This window comes from Heterodontus francisci, chromosome 15 (assembly GCF_036365525.1).
Source record: "Heterodontus francisci isolate sHetFra1 chromosome 15, sHetFra1.hap1, whole genome shotgun sequence".
NCBI lineage: Eukaryota > Metazoa > Chordata > Chondrichthyes > Heterodontiformes > Heterodontidae > Heterodontus > Heterodontus francisci.
Window position 1 is genome coordinate 51,069,937 of NC_090385.1, and position 20,298 is coordinate 51,090,234.

A 20,298-nucleotide genomic window follows, 5' to 3' on the forward strand; every position below is an offset into this window, starting at 1 on the left:
ACCTTGATTTAAAATGTCCATTTATGCATTTTAACTGCAGTTAGCACCATGCAGATATAATGGCTAACACAGTCATTTGTGTTGATTACTATCAGATGGTTAAAAAAAAGTATTTTGTACAGTAGCCAGACACTAGGAAACCTCATTTCTCAACTTCCCCTCTTCTTTAGTACACACTGCTTCTGCAAAGTTGTCGACTGCTGCCTTCAGTCTCTGAGGATTACTGGGTCTGACTGCTAGCTACACACCTCGAGCCCTCCCTATCGTGCCTGCGACATGAAATTCATGACATTGTCCTAGGATTTTGCCTTCCAGACGGGTTCTCTTCGTGTGCTGTTAACTCTCTGCCTCATGTTGTGAGTGTGAGAAGCAGACCAGACAGATACCAAGCACCCAGGCATCAGAAACTGAACAGTGCCATCTGACCAAAATTTAGAGACACAACTGCGGCAGTGAAAATGTGGAGGAAGCAGAGATAAAACTCTCTTGGCTGTTTTCTTGAGACATAGTTACCTCATACAGTTCTTGGTCGAGTGTTTACAAGGGACAATTCTTGCTGATTCTTGTGTGCTGTGAACTGAAGCACAACGATGGATGATTCAGTATTTTTTGACAATCTGTTATACTACATGGTGAGTCAAAACTGTTTATTTTCTATTTTTGACAGTCTAAAATCTGTGGTAAAATCCTGCTTCCAGTCTCGTGTTCTGGCATACAGTACATTAGTCCTGTCGAGTACATTCGAGCTTCATGCTCTTCATCTTTCTGAAGTAATGTCTTGCTATGAATCAGAGTCAACGTTGTAATTCAGTGTGTTATTAATTTGACGGGATTGATGTGCACAATCTGGTGATGTATATCTGAGAGATGATGAAGAAACTCAGGATCCATAAAAGGAATGAGACGTATTTTACAAAGGTTTAGCTTTGAGATTTTGGAATCATTTGATGTGCAATTTGGTAGCAATCCTGATGTAGCTCAGACAGTTAAAGCAGATCAAGCTATGGCTGGTAGAAGGTAACTTAACTGGAGAAATCCACAGGTGTGTTCAAATCAAATTTTTGGCAATTACACCCAGATCCAAAGCCCAAGATTTTTCCACTTGCAGCTCTTTACTGCCCAAGAGTGAACATTAATTTATTATATATATATATATATATATTTATATTTATGCATAATTCAAAATGGGGATTTGAACATTTTGTTGTCAATTAGAACACAATTGCTGCAGAGCTTTAGCATTTACACAGGACTAGTGAAGGTGTCAGTGTAAATAAGCATGGCTATTCTTTTGTGCATTATCTCTGCAGAGACCCTGAGTGAGTAAAACAGGCTGGTGCTATATGGTGACTGTGATGTACCCGGGGATTTCAATGAGCAATTAAACTAAAACCCTTTATAGAGAAAGTGTATATAAGAAATATACACTGATGACATTTGATGCATTTTGGATACATTGGGGGAAAATTCATTTTGCAGATCTATGATGATTCCCCAGGGGGCAGGCAGCGCTACGGGCAATACCTGCAAGGAGTGTGCAGTGCTCTTCATTGATATCATTGATACAGAAAGAATTTTTGCCCCATTGTGTACTGTATTAACTCCACAGTTTCCTGCATTAATTCAGCATTGGGTGTGATTTAAGTCTTTGACATCGTGTTTCTTAGAGACTTGTGCCATTGGAATCCACGGCATTGGGTTTTCCATGATGAAAGTCCCAAAAATTATGCTGTAAGTAGGTAATACCATTTCTTACAGGAGCTATAATTTCCTGAAACTTTTGTGCTGTTATGCCAATACCCTCGTCAAAACCATGCAAGATTGATACTGTAGTTCAGCCCCAAGTCAAGACAATGGCAATCACAAATTTCCTGGATTTACACCAGTTTTCTTGCTACAGCCACTTAGACTGAAAAATAATGGCGCAGTTGACTATATTTAAATTCATGAGTTCGAAATAACTAAATGGAAGTAAAATAAATCTTTGCTCTTTCTTGGTTTTTAATTTTTTGAAGCTAAAACCCATCAAAACTTCTTTATCATTGTGTGCTGGTTTTGGTGTATATTGTAGGGCAGTGAATTGATGAAAGTGAGAGAGGGAAGAGAAACTGTTTTGGGTCCATTTACAGGCCTGAAACTGTTGGTGGGCTCACCGTGTGCCTAGATGCCAGAGGGCTGAAGCCTATTCAAAATTGGGTCTCAGGCATCGTCTGCATAATTCCGGAAAGCTGTGGGTTTCCTCTGGACCAAGATAGCCCTGCTATGACGGCGGCAGTGGTCCTCATGTAGGACCTAAGAGGGGGCGAACGTAGTCTGGCTGCAGCCCTCAGGTAAGATGAGAGAGTTGTAGGGTGGGGGCATGGGTGCAAGTTTGGACCAGCTGAGGCCCTCGGTAGTGGTGACGAGTTACAAGGACCATCCTGTCCTGGCTCCACATTAAGGTATGTTAAAAAGAAAAAGAATGTATCCTTATGTTGGTGGCCAGCAGCAATTCCTTTGTGGATTGCTTGTTGGGCCACGGAAGAAATCGGAAGAACTGAGAGGAGCATTTTTGGCACATGTATCACTCTGTTTCTAACCAGTTTTGCACAGGGATCCTTATAGATTCCCCCGTGAGCATCTGACACCTGATGCCTACTTAGACAGCCACCAGTGATGCCTGAATGTCGCCTGAGCCAGTATCATGACAGATGAACTCCAAGTGCCCGGTCATGCTCCTGAAAACTGAATACAGCAGCTGAGAATGTCCATAACTCAAACAATTATTTGCAAGTTATTAATATTAATCTGCTTCATTAGTTCATTTATGTAGTTGTGGCAAGACATTAGCTACACTGTTTCTGAGGTCCCTAATTTTTTTATTTGTTCATTCATGGGATATGGGCATCACTGGCTAGGCCAGCATTTATTGCCCATCCCTAATTGTCCTTGAGAAGGTGGTGGTGAGCTGCCTTCTTGAGCCTCTTCAGTCCTTGGGGTGTAGGTACACACACAGTGCTGTTAGGAAGAGAGTTCCAGGATTTTGACTATTTTGCCATTTGTGCTTGCTGTGCCATATTCAAAGTATGCTTCCAGGAAATTTTGGGGTAAATTCACAATGGGAAGATAGGGGTACAAAACTGTATTGTTTTTAGCTTAAGTCTTAGATCACACTGTTCCAGGAAATTCTGGGCTACTAAATCAACAGGAGTTTCTCCAAAGCACCAAGAGTGGCAGTTTGGAATGGAAGAAGCAATGAGTTAAAAGTTAGTTACAGTAAAGTAAGGGCGGCACAGTGGCGCAGTGGTTCGCACCGCAGCCTCACAGCTCCAGGGACCCGGGTTTGATTCTGGGTACTGCCTGTGCGGAGTTTGCAAGTTCTCCCTGTGACTGCGTGGGTTTCCTCCGGGTGCTCCGGTTTCCTCCCACATGCCAAAGACTTGCAGGTTGATAGGTTAATTGGCCATTATAAATTGTCACTAGTATAGGTAGATGGTAGGGAAATATATAGGGACAGTTGGGGATGTGACAGGAATATGGGATTAATGTAGGATTCGTATAAAAAAATGGGTGGTTAATGGTCGGCACAGACTCGGTGGGCCGAAGGGCCTGTTTCAGTGCTGTATCTCTAAAAAAAAAAGTGTCAGCTTGGTTACACATTGCAACACTCTCCTTACTGATTGACTGATTCAATGATTGTACTATATGGACTAGTATTGTCATCTCTGCTTTTTCAGTTTGATTTTACAAAAAGGACTGAAAGTTCAACACTGGTTCATGCAGCTCACCTCAATTAAGTGCTTAGTAAGATGGAGATTGAGGTTATAGCGCTGATACCGATCTCAGACTGATACCGATCTCAGACTGATAATTACAGTGTCCAATTGCAGCCAGCAGTATCTTGCTTATGGTGCCTGATGATGGTTGTCTGATCCAGGAGAGTGCACTGCATGTGAGTCCACTTGCACATATACACAGCCCTCCACTTCTGGATGTTAAATTTTACATGGGTAATTTCCAACTTGCTAGCACCCCATTTACACTTGAAACTATGGCAGTAGCAGAATCTACCGTCAGCTAGTTGTGCTGACTCACTGTTGGTTTGACATTTTGAATTTTGGGTGGGCCTGCATCCTGAAAAAGACAGAAGCCTTGAGCACAAATAGAACTGAGGTCAAGTGATGCCATTTAAATCCCTCTGCCTGCCTGTTCCCACTAACTATCAGCAGTGTAAGTCAGGAGACAGCCATTTGGAGTGATAGTTGAGGGATCTTCAGCTGCTGTTAAATGAAACCTATGGGGAGTGTGTTTCATGAGCATGAGGGCCGACCACCAAAATCCATTGGGTTCCATGCTAGCTGCCACGCAGGTCCTGCCCACCAGTTTACTGCGAGCACAGGAGTAACAACCATATTCACTACATTTAAATAGGTTGTGAGCGAATAAATCAATGTTCAGAAATTCAATTACTCCCTCAACATTTTGTAAAATGGTCTGATGTTATATTCCATACTGTGTAAAACCAAGTCATGTGGGAATCTGTTTTGGATCATGGCTAGCTGGAGACTGATTCAATTGGGAAAATCAATTTGGTCACCCATTAGTGGAACATGCTTCACAAGAATATTAAAGTTATGGTATAAACGTGGCATAGATTAAATATATGGGCTGCAAAATTCGGCTCTGCACCCTTAGTAATTTCGGTGTTAGAAGTTAGAAGCATCTGAAATGATTCTGCCCACTTCTGTCAGGGCCCATGTTGAATGCCATCTTGGTAAGGGCGTTAATGTGGGCTTTAGGAGCGTGCGCTGGAGATATGCAGAGGAGGCAATTGCACAGTCAGTCAGTGTCTAACATTGATTTGACACCAACGTTGCCAATTTGGACCTTGCTGCTCTAGGTAACAGCCTCCCTTAAATGCACAGAACTGAACATGTGCTCAGTAGCATGAAGGATCCCCCCCCACCAGTGCTGTTTAAAGGCATTATCATCCAATTTGCAGGTTAGTTGTCCATTACTTTCTCCTTAATCTGCTTGAGTTTGTGGAAGTACTTGGTATTTGGAAGAGTGCTTAAAGTTGGTGAAGACTGCAGAGAGTGCTGCTGCGCATGGGGGAGGCATTGACTGTGACTGCAAGGGCTCGAGGCTATTACGTATTCGCAGTCATGGGTACAGTGGTAGCAGACCCCCTTGGGCTGCAGTATGAAAGGGAAATGGTGAAGAGGCAGCTAAAATAAAGAAACTGCTCTCAGCGGGAGGAGGAGGGTGGGGGGGAGAAGGGCTGTCAGTAGGAGGCCACTTAGGTTCTTTTGGGAGCACATTCCCTACCTCCACCTTAGCCAGGAACAGTGTGATTGGCAGCTGCGATTCATGAAGGAGGTACTCACAGTATTCTGCCACCTCTTGGACCCAGGCCTGCAGCTACACAGCAGGATGAGGATGGAACTGCCAGCGGCTGTGAAGGTGACTGTGGCCCTCAACGTCTACACGTTGGGATCCTTCTAGACTGCAACAGGCAACAAAGCAAATATCTCACAATTCGTCATCCATTGCTGGGCTAGCTGGCTGACAGATAACAGGAAGGGCACCAGGCTGAGTGCCAGTAGTGGGAGGACAAATGCTATGGAGACACTGGCATTCCCCTCGAGCATCCCCTCAGCAAGCCTCGGCTGGAGGACAAATTGCTGGATTGCTGTGAGACGCTGATATCCCCTTTGGGCACTGAGATCTGCAGCCATGATGGCAGCAGTCTGAGCCTGCAGCAACAAGTTGGGCTTGCATGGCAACAAACTGAAATTTCATGACCTCAGTCTGAGCTTCTGCCTGTGTTGCAATGGAAGCTGAGCCATCAGTCTACAGACGCTGCACCATGGTTGGGTCCATAAGTGTTCTCATGAAGTTGACCACCACTTCTACGCTGGAAAGGATGGGCTCCAAGCTCTGCACGTAGCCCTGTGTTGACTGGAGCTGTACTCCTCCATGCTCTTTAAAAGTGACAACAGGCTTTCTGGCAAGCCTGCCAATGCACCAAGAATTTTGCTCTGCATGCCCATCAGCCTTCTTCTGTACGCTGCCGCATCAATTCTCATCTGAGTCTTCTGCAGCTGAATTTATGTGTGACCTCACCCTCCAGGGATCTGGCACCTGCCTGATCCTTTTCCCTTGCCCTAGCTACAGCCCACTTATGCCTTGTGTCTCACCATGTGCAGATGTTGCCTCTATGCCACCCTCAAAAGTATGTGCAGTGTCAGAATCTGAGCTGGTGGCTGTGAGTGTCAGATCGAGCGATGGTGGGCTGGATTTTGTACTGGAGGCGGGACTCCCATGCTGGGCTGAAAAGGCAGGGGGAACCCAGCCTCTGCCTTTAAGGACTTCAAAGGGATGGGATCCTGCCTCCAAGGGCTGCCAGCCAACCAGAGGGCTGTATCAGCAGTATCAGCAGTGCCACCAGATGCGGTAGCCACTGCCAAACCACAGAGGCCTTAGACCCAGGCTCAGTGCTGGAACCCCAGACAAGAAGTAGTGAGGCAGGGTCACCGGGGTCAGTCCGGAAGGGGCAGTGAGGGGTGGGGGGGTGGTCATGCAGTCCAGGGGGAGGGGGTTCCCGGGGATAAAGTTGTTACCACCGGAAGTCCTCTGTGGGCCACAAATTGCTCATGAAAGAGGGACCTTGTTTTACAAGGCGTCCTCGCTGCGCAGTGGAGGCACCCGGCCACTGGTAAGATCCACTTAAAGACCTCAATTTTGCTCTGGGCGTGAAGGCCGTCATCGGCCTATCCCACATCCAGGAAGATCACTGGGCAATGGGCCCTCCGTTCCGTCGCCTCCCCCGTCACCCGCCGTGATTGTCTGTGCCCGCCTGCCTCCAATCGGCCTCAGTGGGGCCTGTGAAATCCCCGCCCGTGTTTTTTCTTTATTAGTCTCTTCTCCCTCTCGTTCTTCAGTTGCCACACCGCTGCCTGACCAGGTGGCAGCAGTTCTTGGATATCTGAAAGCATAAAGGCACAAGGGCAGTAGTTGGATGAAGGAAGCAGGATAAAGTAATTGGTGCATGGTTACACCATCTGCAGATTGTAAATCATAACAGATTGTGAGATGAGTTGAAGAGCCATTACGGCACAGAGGGAGGCCATTCGGCCCATTGAATCCATGAGGTTGAATTGTGCTGTGAGAAGCTGGAACACAGCATCATTCTCCATGGTTTCAGCCCCGTCACTGCCTTAGTGACAGCTGCTGTAATTATTTCAGCACTATCTCCTCCACGGGAGTTAGCACATGCAGCAGTGCCTGCCCCCTGCCGGTTAGCTGCTGCTGTTGCCTATTATGGGCCACCTTGCCCTGCAAGAGAGAGGGATGTTTGTCAGTGTGTGTGTTGCAATGTGTTAGGATAATGTGTCTGCCACTGTTGAATAGCTGGCAATGTGTGCAAGCTGTGAGATGTGAATGTGTGGCTGGCAGCTATGCTGAGTATGTGAGGGTGAGGTGAAGCTATGAATGTGAGGTAAGAGTTGTGATTCAAAGATATTATTGGTAGGTGAGTGAAGGTGCTGTGAATGGAGCAGTGTGTGAGGCTAGTGGTGCAGTTGTTAGGATATGATGTGTGAGGATACATTCACTGACCTTGACCTTTCATGTGAGGTTATTGAACTTTTTTCAGCACTGCACCCAGGCCCTCGGGCCTAGACTGTTGGCATTGACTGCAATGGTTACCTGCTCCCACTACCTTCTCAGTATCTGCCTGGAGGGCCACCTGGCCCCCTGAGGGAAGTAGACCTCCTGTGCATCTCCTGCACTGAGGCCTTCAGCGAGACATCTGAGAACTTTGTCTTTAAGAGGTCCAGTCTGGCTTTAAGCAGTGCAGGCTAGATATAAGTAGTGTGAGCCTCACGCACACTTGGGTTCCCTATTGAGACCACTGAGCAGTGCACAGCACTATCATTAATATTTAGCAGACAGCACAAAGTTTGCGTGCTGCCTGCATTACTTTGAATGGGCACAGGTTAATCGCACATGGCTGGAGAACACCATCTCCATTTAACTGTATTGCACATCCAATGGCAGAAGATTTAATTGGTCAGCTTGAGCCAATGACTTCATTATCATAGGAAAATAAAATACAAAGAATGGACACGCGTTTACACATGAAATTAACCAGGATGCGTGGCACTTATTTTTCAAAACAGGTAAAGTTCTGTTATGTCCAATTTTACTTGTGATCAAGGTTGAAAGCTCAACAGGACAACAGCGACTAAGCTGAAGGCATGATCATAGGATCATAGGAAATAGGAGCAGGAGGAGGCCATTTGGCCCATCGAGCCTGCTCTGCCATTCAAACAAATCATGGCTGATCTACCGCTATGCAGTTTTTCCCCACTAACCCCGTATCCCTTGATGTCATTAGTATCCAGAAATCTATCGCTTTCTGTCTTGAATATGCTCAATGATTGAGCTTCCACAGCCTTCTGGGGTAGAGAATTCCATAGACTGAACACCCCCTGAGTGAAGAAATTCCTCCTCATCTCAGTTTTAAATGGCCTGTCCCTTGTTCTAGACTCACCAGCCAGAGGAAACATCCTATCCACATCTACCTTGTCACGCCTATAAGAATTTTGTAAGTTTCAATGAGATCACCTTTCGTTCTTTGAAATTCTAGAGAATACAGGCCCAGTTTCTGCAATCTCTCCTCATAACACAATCCCGCCATCCAAGGGCTTAGTCTGGTGAACATCCGTTGCATTCCCTCTCTGGCAAGTATATCCTTCCTTAGATAAGGAGACGAAAACAATCCACAGTACTTCAGGTGGCTTCATACAATTGAAGGAATATATCTTTACTCCTGTACTCAAATCACCTTGCAATGAAGACCAACATACCATTTGCCTTCTTAATTGCTTGTTACACCTGCATACTAGCTTTTAGTGACTCATGAACAAGGACATCCAAGTCTCTTTGGAAATCAACACTTCCCAAACTCTCACCATTTGAGAAACACTCTGCCTTTCTGTTTTTTTCTACCAAAGTGATAACTTCACACTTTTTCACATTATATTCCATCTGCCATGTTCTTGCTCATTCACTTAGCCTGTCCAAATCCCCTTGAAGTCCCCTTGCATCCTCCTCACAACTTACATTCCCTCCTAGTTTTGTGTCATCTGCAAATTTGGAAATATTACAATTGGTCCCCATATCCAGATCATTTATATAGATGGTAAAAAGCTGTGGCCCAAGTACTGATCTTTGCGGTACCCCACTAGTAACATCCTACCATCCTGAGAATGACCCTTTTATTCCTACTCTCTGCTTTCTCTCTGTTAACCAATTCTCAATCCATTCTAGTATATTACCCCCAATGCCACACATGCTCTAATTTTGTTTACTAACCCCCTGTGTGGGGCCTTATCAAAAGCATTCTGAAAATCCAAATCCACCACATCCACTGGTTCTCCTTTATCCATGCAACAAGTAATATCCTCAAAAAACTCCAACAGATTTGTCAAACATGATTTCTCTTTAATGAATCCATGTTGACTCTGCCCAATCATATCATTATTTTCCAAGAATCCAGTTATCTCATCCTTTATAATAGATTCTAACATTTTCCCTGACATCAAATTAACAGGTCTGTAGTTCTCCGTTTTTTCTCTCGCTCCCTGCTTTAAATAGTGCGGTTACATACTGTAACTGGTACAATAATATATTGGCAATAGATTGGCAATAGATTTTCAACACATAAAATATACAATATATGCACTTAAGTGTTTGAGACATTGGGTTTGATTTTTATCCAGACAGGAGAGGGGCGGGCAGTTAAAATGGAGTAGGGCATTTACCCACTCCTTTCCCATCCTGGTCTGACCAACTGCATCAAGGCCCAATCTGCCACTTTAACCTGAAGCCTGAGAGGTGGTGGCTTCCCCTTCAGGTCAAACCAACTGGGAACTACAGCCAGAGCCAGAAGAAGTTCATCAAGCTAGGTTTGAAGCATCACATTGTGATGCTTGTATCACAACGTGTCTACTGATCCACTGAACTGATTTAGAGTATGTAATCAGTCAACAAGGGAAGTCATAGTTGTGACAGAAGATGGAAAAATGGCTAGTGCTGCTATTGGAAGCTGGTACGTTCACATTTACAAGTGCCATTGACTATTTGAAACCTGCGAGCTAGAAATCCAGTGATGGAATGAAGTAAACAAGCCTTTCCTTGTCGGTCTTTGAATCTGAATAATCAGCAGGATTAAATTGGCACTTCACTCACTGATACAATTAATACCCTCAAAGTGTTTATTTTGCTGATCTGAATATCTGTTTCAGCTGCTATGGACAATTACACCTGTTCTTCACTGAACAGTTTAGTCATAGGCACTGAATGTGCTTGACGACTGCAAGACGTTCTGCTAAATTGAACATTAATGATGCAGGAATGTTTCTACAAGTGCTAAATGGTTTCTAATTATCTCTTTACCTGTTAAATACCTGCTGCTTTTAATATGGAGTACTCTATGTTAGGGGCATTTATCCTTTTGGAGCCGTGGGCCTGATTCATAAGTCATAACGACTGTATGGGCCGTGTACGATGAAATCACCTGAGTCAGACAGAGTAGAATTTAAGCAAATGCAGCTCCCTATCTATTTCCGAACTCTTAGTCAGTGGACCATGGCACCTGTAAAATTCTTCACTTTTTTTCTCACACTCGTCCACTTTTGTTTTCCATGTCTGTCTGCCAGTTTGGTTTCTCTTGCTTCTCCTTCTCTTCTCTGTCCCAATTGCACTTCCCTCAGTTTCTCTCTTCCTTTCTCACTTCTGCTCTCATGTGTTCCTTTTTCTCTTTCTTCACTTTTTTTCCCTTTGCACATTTTTCCTTTTTCTCACTGCCCCTTCACATCTTCTTTCTTGTCTGTCCTTCACTTTTTTCTCTTACTGCCCCATCACTTTTCTTCCCCTGTCCCCTCATTCACTGAATTTCTATTACCTCCTTAACATTGTACCTCGTTCTCTCTTCCTTCACTCATTCTCTCTTCCTTTACTTGTTCTTTCTTCCTTCACTTTCTCTAACACTCCTCCCCTGACCTTTTACCTTTCACTTTCTCTCTCATTATTCCTTCACACTCTCTCTCATAAAGTTTATCTTCCCCACTGCTGCATTGCACAACTCTTTTGTTGCACACCTTCAATGCTCTTACCCCTCCACTTGTCTCCCCTCCACTTTATCACACTCCTTCACTTTTTTCACTTTGTCATTCCTCCTTTACCTCATCTCCTTCCTTTTCTCTGCTCATGTGAGATCTTTCCTTCTCTCTTCCCTGTCCATGATCACATACCTTTCCATTCTTTTTTCCTTCCTTTCCTCTTTCTCTCCCTTTCTTTCCTATCTATTTTTTCCTCTCTCTCTCTCTGTCCCTCTTCCATAGTCTCTGCCTCATTTCCTTTCCCCCACTCCATCCATCCACTCTTTCTCCCCCAGTGGCACAGACAATGAGGGTGGCATAACCTTTAATCACTGAGGTTGATCAATTTGGTATGTCTGGCCTCAGTCAACACTGACTGCAAATAATTTACTGGCTAACTTATAAATCCTGATCAATATTGCCTTGTGGTTTTGAGTCATACACATATGGTCATACAACATTGGAGGATGTTACCATGCCTGTGCTGTGCCAAGTTGGCCAAATCTGGATTTCGTCCCCTGTAATCCAATGACCTTGGCTCCACCCTTACTCTTTCTCACCCTTCTCCTCCAATTTCTCTTCCCCAGCCTCTGCTTCCACAGACTCTTGCCCTTCCCCTCCCCACAATCTTTCTCTCCCCCTCCACATTTCCCCCTCCCCACAATTTCTACCCCCTTCCTCTTCATATAATCATCCTTTGCTTATTCTCCCCTTGCTGCTCCATTTCCTCTCCTCTCCCCTCCCCTCCCCTCCCCTCCCCTCCCACTGTTTTCTTCCAAACTACCTCTGTCTTTGCCCCTTCCATTCAACTCTACTGTATCTGAGAAAACAGTAAGAGCATAAGAACGTAGAAGCAGGAATAGGCCATTCAGCTGATCATCTACCTCAATGCCACTTTCCTGTGCTATCCCCATATCCCTTGATGTCATTAGTATCCAGATATCTATCGATTTCTGTTTTGAACATGCTCAATGATTGAGCCTCCACAGCCCTCTGGGGTAGAGAATTCCAAAGATTCACCACCTTCTGAGTGAAGAAATTCCTCCTCATCTCAGTCTTAAATAGCCTATCCCTTATTCTGTGACAATGTCCCCTGATTCTGGAACTCACCAGCCAGAGGAAACATCCTATACGAAGAATACCATCTTTTTGAGAAGTATCAAGACACAGTATTAATCTATATTCAGTCAGTTAATCTTTCATTCAGGCTGGTCACCAACAGCACAAGTCCTTGTAATTCTCTTGTCTGTCTGTTCCACCAGTCATACGCAGACAGCATGTCATTCAACATCGGTGGAGAGAACAGGTAAGTTAGTGTTTTTGGGTGTAAACTGTTCACCAATTCTGCTGAAGGGTTACATTCAAAACATGAATTTGACTTCTTCGATGCTGCCGACTGATCTGCATATTTGTGTGATCAATTTTCAGTATTAGCAATTCTTTTGCTTTGTATCCAGCAGTTATCTGCTTAGTTCTCACCCTTTCATTCAGGTCTTCCTGTACAGAGTCTCACCCTTTAAAGAGGAAGTAAGAATGGTTTTTAACTGGACCTTCAGGGTGGATGGACAGTAAAATTCACACAGGTTACTTTTCTGCCCTGGAAATGGCCGGAGTTGACTGTTCCTAATTTTAATGTTCAGTTGTACTGGAGGCAAGGGCACTCATCCAAAGCTGGCTGGGTTTTTTTTTAACAAATACATGTCAGGTCCCGATATCATCATTGAGAACTGATTTGCATTTTGACTCAATGTCCTGAGTATGGTTGTCAACCCTCCAGGAGTGTTCTGGAGTCTCCTGAAATTGAAAATTATCTCCTAGATATTACTGGGAGCATCGCAGGAGAAAAGTCAGCGGGGCATTAAAAAAAGAGTTGTTTTTTCAAATTCTTTTGAACACTTTGGTTTATTAGTTGTTAAAATATTGGAGTTAGAGAAAAAAGTCTGTTTTACCAGCCGGTGGGAGGTCATATGATGAAATATGCAGGTAGTCACCCAACCAGAGTTAGTAACCCTAGTCCTGAGTGGAAGCTGCAGTGAATTTTCTGTCAAGTGAAGACAGTGGGGGAGAGGGTCAGGGCCAGAAAAGGCCTGAAAAGTAAGTTCACAAAAAATACTTAAACAATTTCCTTACTGGGCTCAGAAGAGCAAGAGTGTCCCGTGCTTGAAGGCTTGAACAGTTTATGTGTACTCAGATGTTCCCCAAACTCAAAAGATTTTGTCCTAAGTTCATATCCTTAGCAATGCTCTATTGAGCAGATAAGGCGGTACAGGAAGATTGGTGGTGACAAGGCAGGGCTTGTGGTCTGATGGGGAGCATCAATGAGCCAGGGCATGGAATCTGATAACTGGCAATCACATGGCAGCACCTGGGATCTTGGCAGGAGTTAGGCAAGGTCATCTATTATTCAAATATACCAATTAAAGTTCTGCACAAAACACACTGAAATTGAACAGACTGTGACTATTCCTGGAAGCTGAATGCTCTAAACTACAGAGTGCAATGGGCAATTTACAGATCTTACCACAGCCTGATGAATCAGACACTGAGCAATTAAAGTGCTTCAGAAGAACTTGCATAAAACCTACCCTGAGCGTTGGTGCGGTCAGTACATGTAATCTGACAATAGGTTCATTAGACTGAGACTACTTGCTACTTAACTACTGATAAATCAACTAATGTTGTTCTTCCTTCCAAGTTACTATCCAATAATGCCTCCTGGCAAGTGCATTTCTGGAGCTGAGGTCAGGTGAGGACATGATTAGGCTCATCTGTGATGGCTGATATAGTTAAATAGTCAGCAAACCTCATTGTTTAGGCACAGAGGGGAGCTGGCATATGCGCCGTTGCCCCCAGTAGGAAGCCAACACTGTTAAGAGAGCAGAGGAGTAAATTGATATAAAAGGGTGGAGGAAAACCAACAAAAACTCACATTTATAAAGTGCCTTTTACAAAAAAAAAGAATGCTTCACAAAAGGGAAAATAGATAAATACACCATGACAGAAATCTGGCATAGATTTTCCGCAGGTTTCCCCGATCTCTCCTCCTGCTGTGACTTTGGTGGGAGATCTACAGAAACTCCAGAGGATTAGCAGAAACCAACATTCTGCCAAAAGTACAGCGAGAGATCCAAGAATGCCCCGGAAATTCCAGGGGCCATGTTTGAGTTCTAGGGTTCTATGAGGGAATCTGTATAATTGTTGTGAACAGGAAATAGTTCTGTTCATTGAAATTCTTAGATTGGGTGTGTGTTTATGCAGAGATAGTTGTAAGCTGGGAATTATGATGCATATCTTCCCTTGTTCTGCATCAGCTAATCTATCTTTTTTTAAATATAAGAGGCAATCTTCCTGTCCTATCTGGGGCCATCCTTAGTACAGAGTGCACAGGAAGTATGCCCCTGCGAGACTGGAAGGTGAGTACCCAAACTTTCTCTTGGGCCTGTTTTATGTAAATGATTTTTTGACCATAGTTACAAAGGAAAGAGCAAGCCTATATGCGAAAGCAAAATACTGCAGATGCTGGAAATCTGAAATGAACACAGAAAATGTGGGAAATATTCAGCAGTTCTGAGAGCATCTCTGGAAAGCGAAACAGAGTTAACGTTTCAGGTCAATCAGGTTTCATCAGAAACTTAGATGCTGCCTGGACCTTAAAGGCAACTGCATTAAAGGGGCTGGGACTTTTTCTGGCAGGTAACAGGATTATTAACTGATTAAGAATAGTAAGTTTTTAACTTAATGTATGTGTGCCAGATCCTGTAACGTGTAATGTTAACTTTGAATTTATTTACTTTTAGTGTTTGTGGCTTAGGAAATGGTCGGGCAAATGACCTTGGCAGCTGCCAAAGGGCCTAGTGGCAGGTCACACAAGGGCAGTGATACAGTACTAAATCATTTATCCATGACAAAGCTGTAAAACACGAACAGCATTCTGCAGCAAGGATGGGAACAACACAACTACTGTCTGGGAAAGCACAATAGTTTCATCCACCAGGGCTGTAGATGGTCGCCTTAATGTCCCAGGATTGACCCAGACTCTTGCCTTTCTGGTTGAATGAGTGCATACTCTGGCTTAAAATGTAGACAATGTGGCAACTGTCAGGAAAGCAAACATTTACTTACATAATGCAGTGCTGATCATTGCAAGTGAGATGAGCATTGAGCAATTCATACAATAACCTCATAAACAGTGGCCAACATGGATTCAGGACAGTAAGATTATTCCTACGAACCTCCTCAATTTCTTTGAAGAAATGACATCATAGGTGGACGGTGGCTGGTCCGACAACATAGTGGACCTAGATTCCCAAAAGACACCTGATGAAATTCCGCATGATAGGCTATTAGTTAAAGTCAGAGTTGTAGGCATTCAAGATAGACCTTGGGAATGGATAAGAAGGGTAGAAAACAACAAGTACTTGTTAGAGAAGTCATGTCGGGTTGGGGTGGAGCATTTTGTGGGGTGCTCCAGGGTTTGGTGTTGAGACCACTATTGTTTCAGGGCTGAGACACTGAAAGCAAACTTGCTGCTGATAACAAACTGGGACGGGCAGTGGAATGGAAGGAAGCAGCCCAGGAATTACTGGACGCGTTGCCTAAAATACATATGTTGGCAGAATAATGACATACAGTTTAAGCAGACTAGTGCAATATGTTGCATATAGGAAATAGAAATAAACAACATCCCTACTTCATGGGTGATGTTGAAGGAGGTAAGTACAAAGCTGAGAAAGGCCAGGGAGTCACAGTGGATCCAATGCTCAACATGCTCACCCATTGCAGAGGAAGAGTCAAGAAAACTAATAAAAAGTTGAACCATCCAGCCAAAACAATTGGATAGGTCAGAGAAAGTTATGCTCAAACTGTATAGAGCTCTGGTCAGCCCATAGCATGAACACTGCAACCAGTTCTCATTGCCAAGACATAGGAGAAGCATTCAAACATTTGAGGCTGTTCCCTAGTATCAGGGGTCTGGTTATGAGGCATATAAGTTAGTTAATGGTATGGAAAAGGTAAAGCCAGAAAATGATTTTCAATGAAGTATGAGGGCATGACAAAAGGACAAAATTTCAAACCAGTAAGAAGCAAATTTAGAACTGATAACATGAAATCCTCACTACAGAAACAGTGTTCAACACATAGTAGAAGTAGAAAGACTGGAACTAGTTAAATATCAACTGGTTGAAGCAATTGGACACTGCAGGGTGTTTCTGGATTGATGAGTTAACATAAGCTGAATAGCTTTCAACAACAACAAAAATAACTGGTTGGAGTCATATCTAGCACAAAAGAAGATGGTTGTGGTTGTTGGAGGCCAATCATCTTAGCCCCAGGACATTGCTGCAGGAATTCCTCAGGGTAGTGTCCTAGGACCAACCATCCTCAGCTGCCTCCTCAGTGACCCCACCACTTTTTTTTCTTTCACAAGATATGGATGTCACTGGCTAGGTCAGCATTTGTTGCCCATCCCTAAATGCCCTTGAGAATGTGGTATTGAGCCGTCGTCTTGAACTACCTTGAAGTGTAGGTACACACTTGCTGTTAGGAAGGGAGTTCCAGGATTTTGACCCAACAACAGTGAAGGAACGGCGATATAGTTCCAAGTCAGGATGTGTGTGGCTTGGAGGGAAACTTTCAGGTGGTGATGTTCCCATGCATCGGCTGCCCTTGGTAGAGGTAGTGGTAGAGGTTGCAAGTTTGTCGAAGGAGGCTTGGCGAGTTGGTGCAGTGCATCTTCGAGATGGTACGCACTGCTGTCACTGTACGTTGGTGGTGAAGGGAGTGAATGTTGAAGGTAGTGGATGGGGTGCCAATCAAGTGGGCTGCTTTCTCATGGATTGTGTCGAGCTTCCTGAGTGGTGTTGGAACCGCACCCATCACACTATTGACTTGTACCTTGTAGATAGTGGACAGGCTTTGGGGAGTCAGGAGGTGAGTTACTCATCGCAGAATTCCCAGTCTCTGACCTGTTCTTGTAGCCACAGTACTTACTTGGCTGGTCCAGTTCAGTTTCTGGCCAATGGTAAACCCCAGGATGTTTATAGTGATGGGATTCAGCTATGGTAATGCCATTGAATGTCAAGGGGAGATGGTTGGATTCTCTCTTGTTGGAGATGGTCATTTCCTGGCACTTGTGTGACGCAAATGTAACTTTCCAGTTATCAGCCCAAGCCGAAATGTTGTGCAGGTCTTGTTGCATATGGACACGGACTGCTTCAGTATCTGAGGACTTGTGAATAGTGCTGAACATTGTGCAATCATCAGCGAACATCCCTACTTCTGACCTTATGATGGAGGGAAGGTCATTGATGAAGCAGCTGAAGATGGTCGGGCCTAGGACACTACCCTGAGGAACTCCTGCAGTTGAGTCCTGGAACTGAGATGATTGGCCTCCAACAACCACAACCATCTTCCTTTTGCTAGGTATGCCTCCAACCAGTGAAGAGTTTTCCCCTGATTCCCATTGACGCCAATTTTGCTAGGGCTCCTTGATGCGATACTTGGTCAAATGCTGTCTTGGCCTCAAGGGCAGTCACTCTCACCTCACCTCTTGAGTTCAGCTGTTTTATCCATGTTTGGACCAAGGCTATAATGAGGTCATGAGCTGAGTGGCCCTGGCGGAAACCAAACTGAGCATCAGTGAGCGGCTTATTGCTGAGTAAGTGGTGCTTGATGGCACTGTCGACGACACCTTCCATCACTTTACTGATGATCGCAGGTAGACTGATGGGGCGGTAATTGGCCGGGTTAGATTTGTCCTGCTTTTTCTGCACAGGACATACTTGGGCAATTTTCCACATTGTTGGGTAGATGCCAGTGTTGTAACTGTCCTGGAACAGCTTGGCTAGGGGCGCGGCTAGTTCTGGAGCACAAGTCTTTAGTACTATTGCCGGAAGGTTGTCAGGGTCCATAGCCTTTGCAGTATCCAGTGCCTTCAGCCATTTCTTGATATCACATGGAGTGAATTGAATTGGCTGAAGACCGGCATCTGTGGTGGTGGGGATCTCAGGTGGAGGCCGAGATGCATCATCCACTCCACACTTCTGGCTGAAGGTGATTGCAAATGTTTCAGCCTTTTCTTTTGCACTGATATGCTGGACTCCCTCATCATTGAGGATGGGGATATTTGTGTTCACAAGCAGGATGTTCACTGAGGATTGCACAGTGTTCAGAATCATACACACTCCTTAGGTACTGAAGCAGTCTCTGACCGGAATTGTCGGAGGGCTAGAGATCTCAGAGGGTGGTAGGGCTGTAGGAGGTTACAGGGATAAGGCAGGCCAAGGCCACAGAAGTATTTGAAAACAAGGATAAGAATTTTTAAGATTGAGGTATTGCTTAACTGGGAACCAATGTAGGTCAGTCAGCATAGGGGTGATGAATGAACAGGACCTGTTGCAAATTATGATATGGGTAACAGAGTTTCAGATTACCTCAGGTTGTTGGAGGGCAGAAGATAGGAGGCCGACCTGGAGTGCGTTGAAATAGTCAAGTTCGGAGGTAACAAAAGTATGGATGCGTTTCAGCAGTGGATGAGCTGAGGCAAGGCTGGAGTCGGGTGATGTTACAAAAGTGTAAATAGGCAGTCTTAGTGATGGTGCAAATATGTGGCCGGAAGCTTGTCTTGCAGACAAATGCAGCAGAAAGTGTTGCAAACAGTCTGGTTCAGCCTCAGACAGTTGCCAGGGAGACAAATGGAATCAGTGGCTAAGGAATAGAATTTGTGACGGAGACTAAAGATAATGGCTTTGGTCTTATCATCGTTGACAAAAAATAATGAAAGAAACAAATTATTCCTTCTTCCTTCCTACACACTTTCAATTAACCTATCTGGCTTCTTTCTCTTTCTGTCTGGGTATCTTCTTCCAATTTTATTACCTTGACTCTGCTCTCCCAACATGTGTTGACCCTGAACTTTGACTTTGACTATCAACTCCACTTAATGGTTGGGACTGTGAAATTGATTGATTGGTCTTCATCAAAGACCCTGACTCACTTTGCACTACCGGTGGATTCTGCGATACCTGTGAACTTTCAGTTTCTTTGTGACTTTCACTTGAAACAATAGGAATTTGAACTATAAAAGGTTTCTCATGCTCTCTCTTTGTCAGATTTCCTCTTCCAAGCAAATGAACTACATGACACTGATGGTGTCTCTCTCCAACCTTCACTAGATATGTGAAAACACCTAGTCTTTTTACAACAACTTCAAACACATACTTTTCCTTATCACCTAGGTGGTTTTTCACCAGCACTGAACTCTTTAAGTTTCATGCCTTGACTATCATGACTCATTTTCACTCTGTCGTGCTTTTCTCTTACTTTGCGATTGATGCCTGGCTTAAGCTAACTAAATCTTGTTCTAGGAATGTGTTTAAACATTAACTCGTAAGGTGAGCAACCTATTGTAGACTGTGTGGTTATTCAGTAAGAAAACAGAAAATTATTTAGGCTGTGTTGAAGAGAAGCAGGGAAATTACTGCCTAGATGGTCAACTAGGCAAATACTTCGGCATAGACCTCTTCACAATTTGTACACTTCTTTCTGCAGTGCGATTTGATGCTGTGTGATATGGTGCTATTAGAGTGTGTTTGACTCCATTCTTACTCAGAAATATTTCAAACTCTTCGGACATAAACTGTGGACCATTATATGACACCAACACTTCTGGAAATCCATTAATTGCAAACCAACTTCCCAAAACCTCAATAGTTTTGGCACTTGTGGCAGTGGGCATAAACTCAACATTTATCCAGTTGTTATTGCTCTTGACCAAAACAAAAAAACTTTTTTATGTTCTACTTCAAAGAAATCAACATGTATTTGTTCCCATGGTTTTCTTGTGTTTGACCATGGAATAAAAAGAACTTTGGTTGGATTATTTCTCATTCTGAGACACACTTCACAACTTTTCACCAATATCTCTATCTACCTTTGGATAGCAAAAATAGCTTCTTGCTACTACGTTCAAATGTACTATCCCTATCTGCTCTTGGTGAAGTTCCTCTAACAATCTCTTTTAAACCTTGGCGGAATAATGACTCTTAAACCCCACAGGAGACAACTTTGATCTACATTTAGTTCATTTCTACTTGTAAAATACTCCTGCAATTTCACATCATCACACTCTGTAGACCAGCCATTCATGACA

The 20,298-nt window shown here is 44.0% G+C and overlaps 1 protein-coding gene across 2 annotated transcripts in view; it reads left to right on the plus strand.

The window, feature by feature from the left end:
- The first annotated feature begins 221 nt into the window (after positions 1–221).
- arhgap36 (Rho GTPase activating protein 36) overlaps positions 222–20,298 on the plus strand; it is a 325,482-nt gene continuing 305,405 nt past the window's right edge. For both annotated transcript variants that reach the window (XM_068047533.1, XM_068047531.1), the window contains exon 1: positions 222–632. In XM_068047533.1, the coding sequence (XP_067903634.1) occupies positions 591–632 (42 nt within the window). In that variant the 5' untranslated portion in view covers positions 222–590. The remainder of the gene's footprint in view (positions 633–20,298) is intronic.